General features: G+C 39.2%; 1 protein-coding gene across 1 annotated transcript in view; it reads left to right on the top strand.

Moving 5' to 3' along the window:
• Nucleotides 1–18309, top strand: part of ANKFN1 (ankyrin repeat and fibronectin type III domain containing 1) — a 122748-nt gene that overhangs the window by 89273 nt on the left and 15166 nt on the right. The window contains exons 10-15 of the mRNA XM_087956192.1: nucleotides 4061–4193; nucleotides 6269–6385; nucleotides 9489–9704; nucleotides 12878–13044; nucleotides 14228–14375; nucleotides 17329–17497. Of these exons, the coding sequence (XP_087812318.1) occupies nucleotides 4061–4193; nucleotides 6269–6385; nucleotides 9489–9704; nucleotides 12878–13044; nucleotides 14228–14375; nucleotides 17329–17497 (950 nt within the window). The remainder of the gene's footprint in view (nucleotides 1–4060; nucleotides 4194–6268; nucleotides 6386–9488; nucleotides 9705–12877; nucleotides 13045–14227; nucleotides 14376–17328; nucleotides 17498–18309) is intronic.

Here is an 18309-nt window from a genome sequence, read left to right as displayed (position 1 = left end):
AGGAGTGGGGGTTTGAGGATTTAACAACAGAGTCAGGTAGTGCATTCCAGGTATTGACCACTCTGTTGCTGAAGTCATACTTTCTGCAATTGAGTTTGAAGCAGTTTACATTGAGTTTGTATCTATTGTGTGCTCTTGTATTGTTGTGGTTGAAGTTGAAGTAGTCATTGACTGGTAGGACATTGTAGCAGATAATTTTGTATACTACGCTTAAGTCCAACCATAGGCGGCATAGTTCAAGGTTGTCCAAGCCCAAAATCTCAAGCCTGTTGCGAGCAGAGGAGTGTAGTACTCTTCTTGTGAAATACTTCTGGACTCGCTCAATTGTATTAATGTCTGATATACAGTGTGATTCCAGACTGATGAGCTGTATTCGAGTATTGGTCTAGCAAAAGTTTTGTATGTTCTAGTTAGCAATTCAATATTTCTGGAGGAGAAGCTTCATAGGATTAGATTTACAACTCTTAATGCCTTTTTGGCAATGCTGTTACAGTGAGCTCTGGCACTTAGGTCATTTGATATGAGTACTCCAAGGTCCTTGACAGAGTGAGAATCATCAATGAGGTCATATCCATCTAGTTTGTATTTGGTGTACTGATTTTTTTTACCAATGTGTAGGACAGAGCATTTGTTGGTCGAGATTTGGAGTTGCCAATTGTTTGACCATTCAGACACATAATCTAGGTTGCTTTGAAGGACAGTAGCATTGTCAGTAGTGTTGAATAGTTTTACATCATCCACGAAGAGGATGCAGTTGCTTATAAGGTGATCACAAAGGTCATTTATATAAAGTTTAAAGAGTGTGGGTCCTAGAACGCTGCCTTGGGGGACACCGCTGTTAATTTGCCTGATCCTTTGTTTCAACAGCTTCTTTGTCCTTACCAGCAACATAAGACCCTCTAATTTCACAGGTAACGATTTGTTTCCTTGATAAATTCAGGGAGCTTCTGAGTCTGGATAAAGCTGCATGCATGAAAAAGTAAAGATAACCTTGGGTCCAACTTAACACTTGGTGGCTACCAGGACACTTCCATGCTGTTTTCTCAGTAACAATATGAGAGTGATTTGCCACGGCCTCCTTCCAAGATGCTTTTTGAACTTCCCAGTCCAACTGACCGCCCCGATAATCTCCCATCCAAGTACTAACTAGGCTCACCCTGCTGAGCTGCTGAGCTCAGACAAAGCCAGCCACCCACTAAGACCAATCAAAGGCATGCTTACCAGGAATAACTGCCTTTGAATAGAATCTGCATAGGATTGTACCGCATGTACAATCTAGAAAGAAAGGGGGAAAATGCAGGCTATCTCTGCTATCTAATTTCTCACTGTGAAGCCAATTTGTCCCTATTTTTTACCATTTGGGCCAGTAGTTATTTAGATGGTAGACAATTATAGTAATTTTCCTCAACTGATGTCTTCCAGAGAGGTTGGGTGTCAGCTCCCATGCTGGCTGGGACGCTTACACGAATCGTTCTAGTATTTGGAGAGCCCCAGGTTAAGCAAGGCTGACTTTACCCTCTAATAAAGGATGAATTGTATGTCAGGGGAGTAGAAAAGTTGGAGCCATCTCTCCACTCCTTTCTGGCCCTTTTCCTGCTCTCCTGTATGGACATGGGATGGATTGAAAACTACATAAGAGGCAGAGAAAGGAATTTCTAGTGAAGCTGATTTTTTTTTTGTGTTCTCTCTAGAATATTGTCCTAGTCTCAGAAATGAGAAGAGTTAATTATCCTGTAAACAAGTTCATGACATGAAAGCAAAGTTTGTTAAATGGATCACTTGTATGAATTAGGGCGCTTTCATAATATATCTGACTCTCCCCCTCCTCGAATCAATTAGGCCAGTGTTCCTCAACCTTGGCGCCTTTAAGGTAGGTGGGCTTCAATTCTCAGAATTCCCCAGCCAGCTTTGCTAGATGGGGAATTCTGGGAATTGAAGTCCACCCATCTTAAAGGTGCCAAGGTTGGGAAGCACTGAATTAATCTGTTACACAAACATAACCATTGCGACACATTGTGTGCATGCAGATTATTGGTTTATGAAGTCAGATCCAAATTTGCTTTAAACATACATTAGTAAACCTTTTTAAATAACTCTTGATTTAGCAAATCTGAAGCTGACATTTTGGATTGTCTCCTGTCCCAGGGTAATTTACCTAATCTTCTGAATCTCAAAACTTTGGTCCTGGACAATATCTTCTTTCATCACTGGCAGTGTTCTTTTTGTCTTCTTTGTATTTTGTATTTCTTTCCAAAGAGAGGCTCTGGTGGTCATTCAATTAGCATAAGCAAATCTGCTGATTAATCTATATAACTGGTTATAAATATAAATGTTTTAAAGGGTTGGATTGTGTGTAAGCAATGAATACAATAGTGCTGGACCAGATGATGGGCTATTATACAGAACAAAATCCAGAATAACCTTATTGATTCATGGGGTTGTTATGTTAGATCATCTTGCTATAAATAGCAATGTATAGTACCATTTAGAGTTTTTACACTGGTGTTCCAGGTAAACCACAGAAGGGCATCATAGGAGTCTTAAATATTAAATTCCACAATGGAAAAATTGGAAATGTGAGACAAATATTCATCAAAACCACCATAAGAAGTCTTAAATGTGGTTTTTGACACACTGAATCAAAGTAGTTCAACAATAAGGCCTAACAGATTGGATAGCACCTAGGAAAAATTGAGATTGTATACTCCAAACTACTGTATATCCTAGAATCTTCTGCAATGCAGAAGTTTCTATATTAGACCCCCTGCAGCCTCCACTTCCATTAGATAAATAAATTTATGGAAATTGTTACCTGGAAGCAGGAATTTAAAAAATAAGAATTCAAAAGAAAGAGTTATAATAAAAGAAAATTGAACCCAGCAGGTCTGTTTCGCTCAACTTTCATTTATTTCAAAACAAAAGATGCAACAAATGAATGGCTTTTATTAGTTCCATTTTTCCATTATTTCCCAATTATTTGCAACCCTGTAATATATTTTTTTTGCTGAGAGCGCTGGACTTGATTTTAAGTTGCCAGTTCCTATATTCCTGTATTCTTTTCCCGTAACAACTTGTTTGGACATCCTTCTGAGTTCTGCATTTCTGATAGTAGTCAGGTTTTTTTAAAACAATCTGAAGCAACATGCAAGATTTTCTGGAGAAACAAAATTATGGGTGCTGGAAAACAACTGGAAACATATCACTGTTGCCATTGTAATAAAATAATTTAAAAGTGGAAAAAGACAGGTGTTCATATTAATGGAAGTAATAAAAATTAATGCAATAACTGACTCATATTTAATTTAAAATATTTTAAAATGGAAAAAAAAAATAAACTTAAGGGGATATTTTACTTAAGAAAATGACTACCATAAGAAGATAACTTGTTGTTTTTTTTTCACATTGGATTAATAAAAAGCAAACTCGGCAAGCTGAACTTAACTTCTGGTAACTTTACAAGTACATCCATATACTATAGTTTTCTTGATAACAAAACCAGTGGTTTGCTGTTGCTTTTTTCAGCTTAGTCTACAACAGTCTTTCTTAAACTTGGCAACTTGAAGATGTGCGGTCTTCAACTCTCAGAACTCCCCAGCCAGCTTAGGTATTGAAGTCCATACCTCTTAAACTTGATGAGATTGGGAAACAATGGTCTACTACAGATTCGGGACTCTTAAAAGTCTTCCATCCAAATATTCCCCAGACTTTATTCTTTTAAGTCCAAACTAGGCTAGTTAGCTCTCAGAATCTGATGCTCCATGTTGATATGTCATTTTTCCAAATCCAAATATTTTGTTACTACTTGTCCAATTATAATTCAGATGAAAATTACACGGTGAGTAGCTTTGCCCATACATTTATGGAGTTATTCTGCAGATTTGCTAGTGGTTAACATTATCACATTTCTGGGAAATTCTCCTTCTTGGGAGCAATGAGTTGAATTCTATTGTTTCAATCATGTGCTAGGACGTCTTGCTTTGCAGAAACGCAAATCACTGTCTTTTTTGAGCTAGACACCTAATTGTTCTCTTTTTCATTCTTCTCATTTATTCCAATGCAGAGGGCTTTATTTAGCTGTGATATTTTATTACAAAGACAACATGTTAGTAACCAATGAAGATCACATACCAATAGTGGAAATTGATGATTCTCATGCCAGTTCTATCATGCAAGATTTTCTCTGGTTCACAAAGGTAAGTCAGAACTGGCCATTTACCAAAAAAAAACCAAAAAAAACCAACAACCCACATTTCAGGTAGTAAATTGCAAGGATGTACTAACCCCAGTGCAGCCTTCAGTTCTTCTTTTCTTTCCATGAAATGAAAGGAATTCTACCTTTAAACCAGTGAATTTAGTAGTGATGTTGCATCTCGTTTAACCTGAGGGTGTAGAAGTGGGTGGGGAGAAGCTATCATTTAAAAGAGGAGAATTTGGGGTTTCTGTGCTGAGAACCAGAGGAAGATCTTGAACTCCTGAGGATGGTTCCAAGGGTAACTGTTACATCTATTTGCCAGGAAAGGATGCATACTGCAAAACTTGTTTCCAACTAAAGGATAGGATAAAAGCAGGTTAGAAGCAAACCCATCCTTCCTTGGTGTTATAGCATATGTATCTAGCTAAGAACAATTTTCATCTGAGTTTCATAATGTATCAGTAATGGACTCTTGTTTGTATCAACACTATTTTTCTATATCTATTTCTAGAAATTAGTATTAAAATTTGTATGCTGCCTGGCTCCCAATAACTAGAGGCAGTTCACAAGTAAGAACTTTTTTAAAAGAAATACAATAAGAGAGAAAAATAAAGATGACAAGAACCAGACAGGAACAAAAAACACACAATCCAAGGGGGACTCACTCACTTTTGTCAAAGGCTTGGGCAAAAGGCCAAGACTTCAAGTCTCTTAGAAACACTAGCAGGGTGAGGGCCACTCAGATTTTGGGAGGGCCTCATTCAAGAGTTCAGGTGATGTTGAAGAGAAGGTGAGCTTCAGGAGAAAGATGGCATTGTTTAATTGAAGAAACCCAGAGCGCACCAAGATTGCATTGGCTGGGAAGCAACTGTATGAGATACATGTCCCTCAGGAACCAGGTCCTAGACCATGATGACTTTATAGGTAACAACCAGTTCCCCTGGAAAGAAAAAGGGGCAACTAATGCAGCTCACAAAACATTGTGGATGAGTTGAAGCTTCTGGGTAGTGTTCAAGGGCAGCCCCTTGAACAGTCTGTTACAGTAGTCAGGCCATGAGGAGGTAACCAGGGCATGAATGACTCTCTGAAGATCTTTCTGACCTAGGAAAAGGTGCAACTGACATAACAGATGAAGATATGGAAATGCCTTCTTGCCCACAGCTAGCCCCTACTCATTGAACATTAGCAGTGAGTCCAGGAAGACCCCCAAATTGTGTCCTACACTTGAAGGAGGTGCAACCCCATCCAAGATCAGAGATGGAATATCCCCAAATCCCCAGAGTATGGGGGATAGAATGGGAAAGATAATAGTTATATTATCTATATCATAATAGTTATATTATGGGACAATAGTTTTAAAAAAGCTGTTGGGTTAAAGAAGATCCTTTTGAAGAGGGGTAGGAGAAGGACTACCTCCTCTGTCAAAGAGACCAACACCAGCGCATGGGTCCAACTGCAGAAGGCATCCTTGGCCACATTTATGACCCAGATCCAAAAAAACAGGGGATTTGCTCCTAGCAGAGTGGATCCTATCCACTTCCTCAGGAGTCACTGGCTCTAAATCATTCCAGATCATACCCAATCTTGTTTATTTCTTACCCCTACAAACCTGCTTTAATTGATCCAGGATTTAAATAAATCCAGGGAAGTCCCTTTCTTCCCATTAATTTGTAAGGGTACAAAATGGATCTTGGAATTCTTAAACTACTAATGCCGATAAGTATTGGCATTGGAATTAACTGAAGTCTGATTGGAAGGGAAGATCCTTAAGAATGCTCAGGATGTTTAATACAAGTCAAGGGGTGCAGATGCAAAAGTACATCCTTCTTTCTCTCCATATTTTCTTTACTGATCATTTTGATAGAACGGCACACAGGTGTATTAACAGAGATAAATGGTACGCATGCCAATTAGATGCAATGCAACTCTGCTCATTTAATAATTTCTTGTCAACACACTGCCACCCACAGAATCATGGCATGAACAGCAGCTACATTTTGGGAAGATAACGTTCATTCATCCTTCCTGCCTTTTTCTCTCCTGCCCACCCCACCTCCTGTCCCCTGTATTTTGCAGCTGTCTTGTATGTGGGATGAGATCAGATGGCTGAGGCAGAACATGTCTGTCTCTATGTCCTCCTCCACAGCACTCCAAGCTAGGCAGAAAATGCTGTCTGCAGCAGCCCAGTTACAGGTGAGTGGTAGCATCCGCTTTCCGTGGCATATCTCGGCAAGGGTAGGGTCTCCAAGGGAATCACCTGCCAGCTGTCCCCTGCTTTAGCGCTTCCTTCTGGCATGGCCTCAAGGGGAGAATTATATGCTGCAGGGCAGGAAAGCAGCAGCAGAGTCTGAGAGCCCAGCCAGAGCTAACAGGCCATCAATAAACTTGCAAAATGGGAAGAAGTCAGAGAGAGCAGAATTAAATGTGACACGGTAAATAAATAGTCGCCTGCCCAGGAGGATAATCTGAAAAGGCAAATAAGCTGTTCAGTCACATCGCTGGTGGAGATGCTTGATTATGATGTTGGCAGCATTCAAGGCAGCAAATCCAGGCCAGCATCAAACAAAAAAGCATCCTAAATCATTAATTAGGTGACAAAATAATGATCCCTGGGGCACCTGCTCATTTTTATCCCCTTGGAGGATATCCCCTTCCACTTATGGCGGAATTTCAGACAAAATATCTTTTCTATCCCGATATGCCAAGATATCTTCTCTATCAATTTTTCTCCTAGTGCCTCATCCTTAACGCTAAGGTGTGTTTGCAGATTCATACCTATACGTGCCTCCTAACCTGCCAGGCAGATTCCAAAGCCAAACGCCTCATCCTAAATGTGCTCTCCATTGTGTGTGTGTGTGTGTGTGAAAAATAAACTCCCCAAAAACCTGGTTCTAAATTTCACGTGCTTCTTGGTAACATAGACGTGGACATGTCTAGCTGCAAAAACAGGTCTGACTTACAAGCCTTGTGTTCTTTGCATTCCTGCCCTCCTGGGGGGGCGGGAGGGAGGGAGGGAGAGAGAGAGAGAGAGAGTTAATCAAGTTCTTGCAATCTCCAAGTGATTAAAATAAATAAATAAAAATAAAATTAAGTCTATCTGATTCTAAGCAAATCTGTATACAGGCAGCAAAAGAGCAGAGGGCCTATAAGGATACAGAACGCCTACTGTGTGCCTTGGACAGGGATGCCTAAAGCTAAAATAGCTACTTAAAGCCACTTCTAAATGGCAGCCAGTGTGCCTGGCTGTTCTGAGTGCTTTGGTTATAAACAATCTTAATAATGCTGCTCAGAGGTAAATAGTGGCTGCTAAGTGCAGATAGAGTCAGCTCAGGGTGGCTTTATCTATCAAATGAGAATGTCATTAAGGTTAATGTACAGCCCCTCTGCTTTCATAATGAACAATGTGCCACATTGTCAATTCAGCTTTGCCTTTTAAATCACTCCTCCTGCCCCCCATTACTTGCATACTGTAGACCTTTTGAAAGCTCCCAGAGTCATGAGCATATTTAAAATGCTAGGGATTTTTCTTTGAGACATCTGGACATCTCTTCAGGAGACAAACACTGGTCCTCAGCCCTAGGTGAGTTACCCAAGAGTACGAAAAAGCTAAACTAGACCTAATCAAAGAGTCCATTTTAGAAAATCTTGATCCCAATGCTGGGAGCAGTCATGTTTTTTCGAGAGTTGGCCTGAATGTTCTGCCATGAAATTGTTCCTGCACAAACCACAAAGATGCTGAGATAATGCTAAATATGGTAACTGTTGTTGCAAAAAAAATCTGTATCCAATGTCCAATATCAAAAAAAGCAAACATAAATTATATATGCTCCAGATGGACTGCCATGGATATCTCAGAGAACAGTCAGAAAGGGCACCAATTTTCCTTCCTAGATGATTCTGTCTCATTGCCTTTTATTAAGTGTTCATCATTCTGTTGTAATGCTGCTGAGCTCTGCAGGAATGCATTTTGACCTAGAAATTATACATAGTCTAATAGTTTTCTGAAATACAGATATTTCTCTCTTGTATACATTTGTAATTGATATTATACTTGGCATCAGTCAACTCCCAGCTTTGTAGCTTTCAAAGTCAACCATAATGCTTATGCCCTTCAAAATGAGGATTGGAGAGAGGGGGGAGGGAGAGGGGGAGGGAGGGAGGGGAGAGAGAGAGAGAGAGATCTGCACATAAACAGCTCCATCAGTGCTTGTGATCTCAAGTCCTGCATTGTCAATATATGTATGGCGACTAATTCAGAGGCTAACAGGTGAACCAAGCTTATAGAACTGGAAGACTCTTCCCAAGTCTAGAGTCCTCCAGGTGTGCTAGGACAGGAACTCGCATAATATGTGACCAGCATGGACATTCTAGGAATTTCCATCACATCTGGAGGTCAACATGATGGGAAATATTGGTATAAACCATAACGTCCATATTCTACCCAGCTGTCCTGACAGAAATGTTCCTACATCTCACTGAGGGGCGCAGAAGGCATTTCAAATTTCAAAGAATCACCATGTTGGATTAATTCTCTTTGCTGTGAAGAAAATGCTCAAGTTCCCATCTGTTAGAAGAGATTGAAACTTATGGATGTGGTCCAATTCCATTAAAGCTTCCTGGGAACATTGTCATTATAAGATTTTATAGTCTTATGCAGACCCTCTTATGAAATTCCTGCCTTTTGTCAATTGATTAACAGCAATAGAGCTATATAGAATGTTTCCATCATTTTCTATTTAATGCCATAGAAAAGAATCCAACTCAGTGATAGAAATCCATACTGTCTCACAGAAGGTACCAGACTCCAGTTAAAAACATCTCAAATAGGGGAAGCATTAGGAATCTGCCCCAAGCGCTGCTGCTACTTATCAGAGCAGGTAATGCTGAGCTAAATGGAGCGGTGACTAGATTCAGTACAAGGTAGTACAATAAAATTATTATTTTACCAGTGCATCTCAGTGCTCCATCCAACACATTCTATTTTGTTAATAAATGCTTAATTCTGTTGATATAAAGATAGTGCAGACACCATCAATTTGGAATGGACAGAACTGTTGGGTCTCCCTCATTGTGATAATTGTGACTCTGACTTGTGATTTATCACCCTGTTGAAACATGAAAGGCTCAACATTAAACTGATGATCATTTGAAGGGCTTAGCTGGTTACACTGTTTTTATTTCTGTGAACAGCTGTTGAACGCTTATTCTGCTATTCGAAAATGTGCATTATGACCTGTGAAAACGAGTCAATAATTGTGTGTTTTGTGGCCTTCACCTGTTCCCTCTTCAACCACAGAACCTGTTAGGTACACACAACCTGGGCCAAGTCTATTATGAACCAATCAAAGACCGTCATGGCAATGTTATCATAGTGACAATCAGAGAAGTGGAGAGCCTCTATTCCTTTTTTAATGGCAAATGGATGCAGATATCTAAGCTACAAAGCCAGAGGAAATCCCTTTCGACACCAGAGGAGCCAACGGCATTAGACATCTTGCTTATCACGATCCAGGTAACCCTCTTTTTCTCCAAATTTCAACAAATAAGCAAAAATTCCTTCTGATAAGCTTGCAACTTACCAGGCACTGTGTGCTACATATTCAAAGGACATATTTGTTGACTTGTTCCAATTTGTCCCTTAGTCAGGAGGTGTGGATACTGGAAGTCGGTTCAATTAAAAATGCAGGATTAGCTAATCTTCATTTATTTGATTGATTGGTTGATTATGGATTCCCAGCCCAAAAGACTGTCCCCATCCTGCATCCAAACCAAGTTAATCATGCATAGTTCTCTCTAAATTTGAAAGCATGAAATGAAATCCTTATGAGAGCGAGGCTGATATCATGATTAGTCATTGAGTTGAAGTAGGAAACACCAGTGCAAGTCCACCCTTACCCATGAAAGCTCAATGGGGCCAGATACTCTCTCTCCAAGCCCAGCCTATTTCTTAGTGGGGAAAATAAGAAGTGGAAGCATAGTATATGCTGCTTTGAGGAAGAAGGATCTACATCTAATCAACAAACCAATTAAATTACTCAGAAATCTGTTTAAAATATTTAAATTCTTAAAATGATTAAAAAATACAACAAAACAGTAATCAAGACAATAAAATTAAGGTCACTCAAAAGACAATGAATGTCGGGAAACTAAATAAAACTAGTCCTGCTTTGAAAATTGTCCCATCCACCAGTTTTTAAGGGCACCAGCAACTGGGGAAAGAGATGGTATTTGTTTTTTCACCTGTGGTACCAAAATGTGTAGGACATCTTACCCAGAAAAAAAAAATGACAAATTTTGTCAGCCTCAGCATAATTTGTTTATAAATACTCCATCTCAAAGTCAAGAAGACCCTCAAAATTTAAAGTATTTTCAGAAACAATTTGAGGTTGATTTGAGGCTCTTTATATGTCCGCATTGCTGAGATGTGGCATCTGACCTGAGCAAGGATTGGTGGAGCAGGTTTTAAAGCAGGGCTGTCAAATTTGCAGCCCACAGGCCCAGGTGCATCATGCACTGGCCACGCCCACGCCTGGTTTAGCAAAGGGGGAAAAAGTTGTGATATGTCACCATGACTATGCGAGTTTGACACCCCTGTTTTAGAACTACAAAACCATGATAAGATAGACAAAGCCTAGCACTTGAATGACTACATCCTATTGGGACCAGAGTTGGATCTGAGGTTGCGTGCCCAAAGAAGAAAAACAGAAGGAAGTGACCTCAAATTAGCAGTATGTTAAACAAAAAATAAGCAATGATAGGCAGAGAGAAACCATTTTTTTAACTTGCCATCCACACTCCCACTGTCTCCTTGTGGTCAGTCAGTCTCTAGGTGCCCCTGGAATTACACCTTTGACACATTGACCAGCAGCTAAGGGATACTGCAAATTTTCTCCTCCACCTGGAAAAAAAAATACCAATAATTTTTGGATTTTAGAACCTGAGCAGGGGAAGCCTCTGTGTCCCTTTTTGCTGAGAAGAGACCAATGTCAGCTTCGGGAAGCACAGCCACTCCTGTCGCATACCATGTTTAGTACCATAAGCTTATTCTGACAGCTGCTGACACCTTTAATTTTCTCCCTCCACTCCCTATTCTGTCTTTTGAAATCCCTTGGCAAAATCTGCCAAATTCATTTTCAGGTTACATTCTAAAGCAACAAAAATGCTATAATCTTTTTTCTTAGGAGGAAAAAAAAAAGGAACAGTTAGAAAATCATGTGAACTCTTTTTTTCTCCAGATCACACACATTTATCTATTAATAACGTTTATTTATTTATTGCTTGTTTGTTTAATAAATTTATATAGCTGCCCAAGTGACACACAATGACTCCATATCCCTTCCCTGCAGCTCCTTGGTCTCAAGAGACCTCTCCATATTCACACCAGATTTTTTTTTTTAATGGTTTAATTCCAATACTGTTTCCCCGTTCATTTTCTTTCCATTTTAAATGCTTGAACCCATCTCTCAATGATCGACAACAGAGAATATTAGCAAAGAAACAAAAGATAGGACCTCATAATCATGGCTTTCAGACTCTGGTAAATAAGCTAAATTATTATTTAAAATGTTTTCATCATCCATTTAGAACAAGTTAGGATTAGGAATATTTCCAGTTCCAAATGCAGGGCTAAAAGAAGGTAAGGAGTTCTTTCTGAATACCTTGGCAAATTCCTTCTGCTGTTGCAGTTGAATCACTGCTGGAAAACTGTCACTGAATTTATTTAGTCTACCAATGAACATACAAATAGGGAATTGGGGTCATGTATCTGATACCCACATATCGAAGTCACTTTCTGCACAGTAGCTTCTACCCATACCTTCCTCCCTAGGCTCCAATTGAGAGCCAGTTTGGAATAGTGGTTAAGACATCAGGCTAGAAACCAGGAGACTGTGAGTTCTAGTCCTGTCTTAGGCCTGAAAGCAGACTGGGTGACTTTGGACCAGTCACTCTCTGGGAAGCAGGCAAAGGCAAACCATTTCAGAAAAACTTTGGCAAGAAAACTACAGGGATTTATCTAGGCAGCCTTCAAGAATTGAACATGATTGAATGAAAGAAGAAAAATGTTCCAATTATAAGTTGGAAGGATTACTTCCATAAATTCCAAGGAAAGTGGGGCCATTAAATGCCTACTTTGTAACAAAAGCTTTTTTTCTTTCTTTTTTTGTAATCATGGAGTAAGAGATAACTGTAATTATTTTTGTATTTACTGCAAAGGAAATCAGAAGCTTTATTCTATTTTTAATCATTTCTTTCTGCACTTTTCTCTCTCTTTTTCTCTTTATTCTGTATTAGTTTGTGTTACTTTATATTTTTCTCTGTAAAAACTTTTAATAAAATGTATGGATAAAAGGAACAAAGCACAGGATTTGGAAAACAAAGTAGTACTTCTGCTTCTGCTGCTACTATTACTACGACTACTACTAATATCATTAATAGTCTGATGAACCATAATAATAATAAATGTGACAATACCTTTAACACCCATCAAACAACATCTTTGGATGTTAGGAAGGATTTGATAGGTGGATAAAAATGGCAAATGGCTGACTGAGCAACAAACCATAATAATAAATAAAACATAGTATTGCCCACTACTTGGTGAGTCATTCCTTCATTTTTTTTATATGGAAGAAAAGACAAAAAAAAAATGAACCTCTTTTCCCCCCCCTCCTTTTTTTCCAACAGGACACACTTTCCTATCACAGAAGGAGCCAACAACGTCTGGCTCCAGGCCTCTATTTGGGCTACTTAAAACTCTGCAGTTCTGTCGATCAGATCAAAGTGCTTGTGCTACAAAAGCTGCCCAACATTCTGTGTCATGTTAAAATCCGAGACAATTTCAATGTGTCCAAGTAAGTAGAAGAAAATCTCCCAATCATGCTGATTAGAATTTGCTTCTGAGTTGATGTGGTCTGGATTCCCTTATTCATTCACTGTGAATTTGCTTTCCCATTGGAATGGTGATCTCTGAAAACATTTTTCATCATTAGGAATATTAGGGCATATGCCAAGATTTCTTATCCTCGTCTGTCATTTATCTACACAGTTTGCAGCAATCAGCCAGACTAATGCAACCTGACAAATAAGGAAAGAAATAACCAACTCTATATCCCAAGAGTAAGATCCAGGGATACAGTTCCTACTTGCTTTCACCCAGGGACTAATAAAATAATAATAATTAATAATAATAATAAAATAATAGAATAATAAAAGTAGGTGTGCATAAGGTCACCAACGTGCCTACCGTCCCTATCCTATTGTTTCTTTTTATTTTTCTTATATGTATCCATTTCATGTATTCATAACTATGTTTATACTTATACCTGTTATCTTTTAATTGCTTGACAAAATAAATAAATAGCCCTTTCACTGTAAATCCAGTTGAATGGGTACTTATCAAAGATAGGCCAGACTTGAAGAGATGTTGGGTTTACTTGTTTTGCCTACCTAAAGCCCAAGTCTTCCAATGGCACGTACACCTTGACCAAGGCAACATCACAGTGTTGTACCTTAAATTCTACCCCTTTCAAGTGCTAGGCAACATAATGATAAATGTAGAAAATGGGTGGTACTTGCATCACTCCCCTTGCCCTCCTACTATAGATGCTTCCGTCCACCATTACACAAAAGTACACATACTCCAACAATCCCCTTGTTTCAGCTTGATGCCTTCAATCTTAAGAAAAGAAATAAAAACCCAGGCTGGCTACCCCACAATGAAGAAACTAAATGACTTAATGAGAAAATTGAGCCTACCCGCCCACCTGAAACCGCTAGGAATGTGCATTAAAATTTTTAGAAATATGGAACAGCCTGCATGTCAAAGAAAGTCTTCAGCTTGATATGCACACGCGGAATAAAATCAGAAAGTTGGCCCTTTTTTAACCACAAATAATTGGGCTTGTTACAAGTTTAGAAAGTTTTACTATTTGAGAACAAAAAAACGCAACAAAGCCCAAACGTACATTCAGTAAATTCTTCCTTGTGCAATGAACTTTTGTTATATTTCTAATTTTAACTTCACTCCCTATACAGAGAGGAATGGGAATGGATCCAAAGACTTTCTGGCTCAGAATCCATGGAAAATATGGATCATTCTGCAGATGGTCCAACTCGACTGTTTTTTGAGCTCCAAATGGCAATGAGAGCTCTTCTTAAACAGATCAATCTACCTCTACAACAGGTATTATTTATTAATTAAATTTATTTGCCACCTATCTTGCCATGGGGCTATGCAATGTGACTCTCCTCATCTATCTCATTTCAAGTACTTAAACTTACAGGTGGAGAAAATATCAGTAATATTTGCATGTCGTGTGTATTTGTGCATATGTGCATGCATTTGTATGCATGTATATTGATCAACAACACTGAACCTGAGCTGATTCAGTATCAAATTTGATTTGTGTGCATTTTGCTACCAACTAGGGAAAGATGGAGTTGTATTAAGCTTGCCTCAGGACAGATTTATGAAAGCTGTGTTATAATTCATAGCCTCATTGCCTTTGCAAGCTTCCAAAAATGATGCTTTCAACTACAGCGAGCTCACGGTGAAACCCTGTATAAAACTTAATTTAAGTCAAGATAGTAATCAGTGCCATAAAACAAATGGCCAGCTGTAAGTGGCAATAGAGCTTGCTCTTATATACCTCTGAAAGTGTGTGAAATATGTTTTGAGTTGGAGATTGAAATGATCTATATGTGTATATATGAAAGAGCATTCCTGAGAGCAGGAATTTCACCTGGGCAAGATTAGTGAAGCAAGTTTTATGACTGTAGCAGAAAAGTGATTTATTTAGACGGAATAAATGATACAGATCGGCAATGCCTAACACTTAGCCAATCACATCTCCTGGGAAGAGTGTCCAAGAGCACGTGCGCTGGATGGGTGTCCGTGGGAAGAGGGAGGGAAGGAAGTGACCTTAGACTAGCAACCTCTTAAACAAGAAGTGTGTGAACTGAGAAATAGAATGGGAACATAGGGTAAATCTTTAACTCTCTGTCGTCACCCTGCTAATCTTGTGGCCAGCAGGTCATGAAGTGGTGAAGGGTCATTGCCATTGGTTTTGTACCTTCAAAAGTTGGGTGAGATGTTGGATGAGCACCAGTATATAGTGAAACAAGTGGATGAGTGCTTCTCATATGTCCAGGCACCAAGCCTTTACTCCAAGGTGCATCTCACAGTGCTGTGTTAAAAATATGTTGTTATACAACCGAGCTGTCACCAATGCCTTTGCCGTACAATCAGATTCAACTCACAAGAGCATCACTTGCCCATCCAAATGCAATTGTCTTCGGTTGTGATCTGTTGTTGCACTCTGCGTAGTTTCTTGAAATGATTCTGATAAAGATAGTTCCTTTGGTTAGTCTTCTATTTAATCAGTCCTTTTTTTTTTCCACTGTGCTTCTTGGCTTTCCTTACTAGAGATTGGAGATCATTTGCATTTTCAGCCTTCAGTGTAGTATTATCAGCATAGCACAAGGTATTCCACCTGTTTATTCCAGTAATATAATCAATTTTATTTCAGGCAACAATCCAATATATGGGTATCGTTCTGATTGTTGGAAGACTGTAAGCCATGAAATCACTGACACTGGATTGACATAAATTAATCAAGTTGTTCTCCTGCTTCATTTTAGTGTTCTAGGCCATAAAACTCAATTATTATTTTGCTCCTTAATACTTCCAACTTTGGCACTCCAGCCCAACAACAACACGCACATCTTGCTTACAAGGTCTGTGAGTTCAAAATGAACATCAAGTTCATCAAGCTCCTGTTCTTTTGGATCAGTGGTTGGATAATCTGGAGAAAATTAGGTAGCACGCTGGCTAGGGAATAGTGGGAATTGAAGTTCATACAAGTTTAAGTTGCTGCATAACCAGTCCCGAAGGTTTTTTTTTTTCCTTTTCTTCTTTTCTTTTTCTTTAGTGCAAAGCTACTTTGTATAAACTCATTTATTATGGCTACACAAAGATGACCAAGGATATAGAGAACTCCAAGCTATGTTCCATTCCAATTTAAATAGTTTAAATAAGCATAAGTGCACCAATGTGCCTACTGTCCCTGTCCTATTGTTTCTTTTTTATTAGTATCCATTTCATGTATTCATAACCATGCTTATATTTATACCTGTTATCTAATACTTGCTTGACAAATTAATTAATTAATTAGTTAATTAATTAATTAATTAGAAAAATTCACCCATGGGGCATATTGTGTTGAGTGGAATCTGGCCTGATTCTGTAGGCCTTTAAAAAAGTTAAAGCTAAATTGATAAATGAGGGAGATTTGGGTTGAATCATTGTAGGCAGCAATATCTCAACTTTTAAGAGTTAGAATTTCTTACCAGCCAGTACTGGACATCTGCTTCTCAAATATTTGTACAGCATTCATCCAATTTTGAAATAAGCGGTGTTTCTTCCCTTTTTCTAGAAAGATCGCATCCTGTAATGGGAGCAATGTTTTAGGGAAGAGTAGACCAGGGTAGATATAATCCATAATTCAGTTTGGGGTAAAAAAAATAGAATCCTTAATTTAAAAAATACACTGCCATTTTACTTTCATGTTTTTCTCTAGTGCAGCTTGTTAATTTTGAGAGGGGGGTTGTTTTTGTATTGTCCTGATTTGTGGCAGGCCGATACAAGAGCAAGGGAGCAGAGAAAACAACCTCCAGAACTTTACCCAGGTTTGTTTTTTTTTAAATACAGTTCTGAATATTTGAACCAAACTGATTTTCATGTTTCCACATAAATGAAAACATTGCAAAGATCATGGAGTGGCTTTTATGGTTAATAAGTACCATGGATGTTATTTTGAGGGTGAGAGGCTGGGGTTGTCTCCATATATGTATGTTTGAACGTGGAACATTAGAGCGCAAAACCTTTTCTGAAGCAGGATTAAGAAAAGCACACCTCAATGTATATGTGCATGTGTGTTATACACATATGTTTGCATGCCTTCACCCACACCCAAATGCCTATGTTTTATAGACATGCCTATCTGGTACTGTAGATGTTGTGAGAGTTTAATGTTTTATATCATTGTGAGGGAGGGGTATTGCTATAAATGCCATGTTATAACTTTCTCCTTCCCCCGCCCACCCCCTATTTCTTTTCTGTGCGTGTCCCTCTGTAGGCTAAGCTGTTCCGTCTGTATACACAGGAGGTGTTGGAACTGGGTCACAATGTTTCCTTTCTTCTCCTGCTCCCTGCCTCAGACGATGTCTGCACTGCCCCAGGACAGAACAACCCTTACACCCTGCACACAGGATTCCTTAACCTCCCTCTTCAGATGTTTGAGCTTGGTATACTACCTTGGTTCTCCTAGAAATGTTATAACCCACTTGCCTTACAATAAAATCACAAAGTTGCATCTGTTTCCTCCCATCCAGTCTCTGCCTCCCCTTCCTCAGCAGAGAGTCAATAAATCATGTGATTTCTTGGCCACCTCACTTTTTCTCTCTGACTCCAGATAAGAGAGAGAGAGAGACCCGCTAATCGGGTTACATGGGCTACTCATCATTCCCAGCCTGAAAAAGCTGGACAGATATCACACAACAAACAAGCCTTGAGTGTAGTAAAGCATGCAGAATCAGGCCAGTAGTGATATGCTATCGGTTCGGACCGGTTCGGCAAAAAAGGCCTCCGAGGATCAGCTGAGAGGATAAAGAAGAGAAAAGCGTAGGATCGGCCCTCCCACCTTCCCCTGTGCTTTTCTCTTCTTTATCCTCTCAGCTGATTGGTGCTGCAGGCCTCAGCTGGTGTGGGGAAAGCTGCGCACGTGCGTTAGATGCCCGCCCATGCATGCGTGATCACCGAACCGGTATAGTGGAACAGGTAGGATCCCACTGCTGAATCAGGCCATTCTGAAATGGGTTAATCAGCAAAGCAACGTAGGTCAGTCTGGCCTAGCGGTGATTTCGATGTTCTTCATAATTGCCGCTATTTGCCTACGCAGACCAGTTGGAGTCCAGACAAATACATCCATTATGTACGCATTGGTCATTTTATATAGGAGAGAAAGCATTTCTGTGACAAATGTTGCTAATTAGGAGTCATTCTGGAGGAGAGCAGTGGTTTTTTGAAAAAATCCATTTCATTTGTTTGGAAGAATAGC

This window comes from Notechis scutatus, chromosome 2 (genome assembly GCF_049901735.1).
Source record: "Notechis scutatus isolate UNSWTSFEM ecotype Mainland chromosome 2, rNotScu1.2, whole genome shotgun sequence".
Taxonomy (NCBI): domain Eukaryota; kingdom Metazoa; phylum Chordata; class Lepidosauria; order Squamata; family Elapidae; genus Notechis; species Notechis scutatus.
Note: the sequence above shows the minus strand (reverse complement) of the source record. Positions and strands in the feature narration are given on the sequence as shown.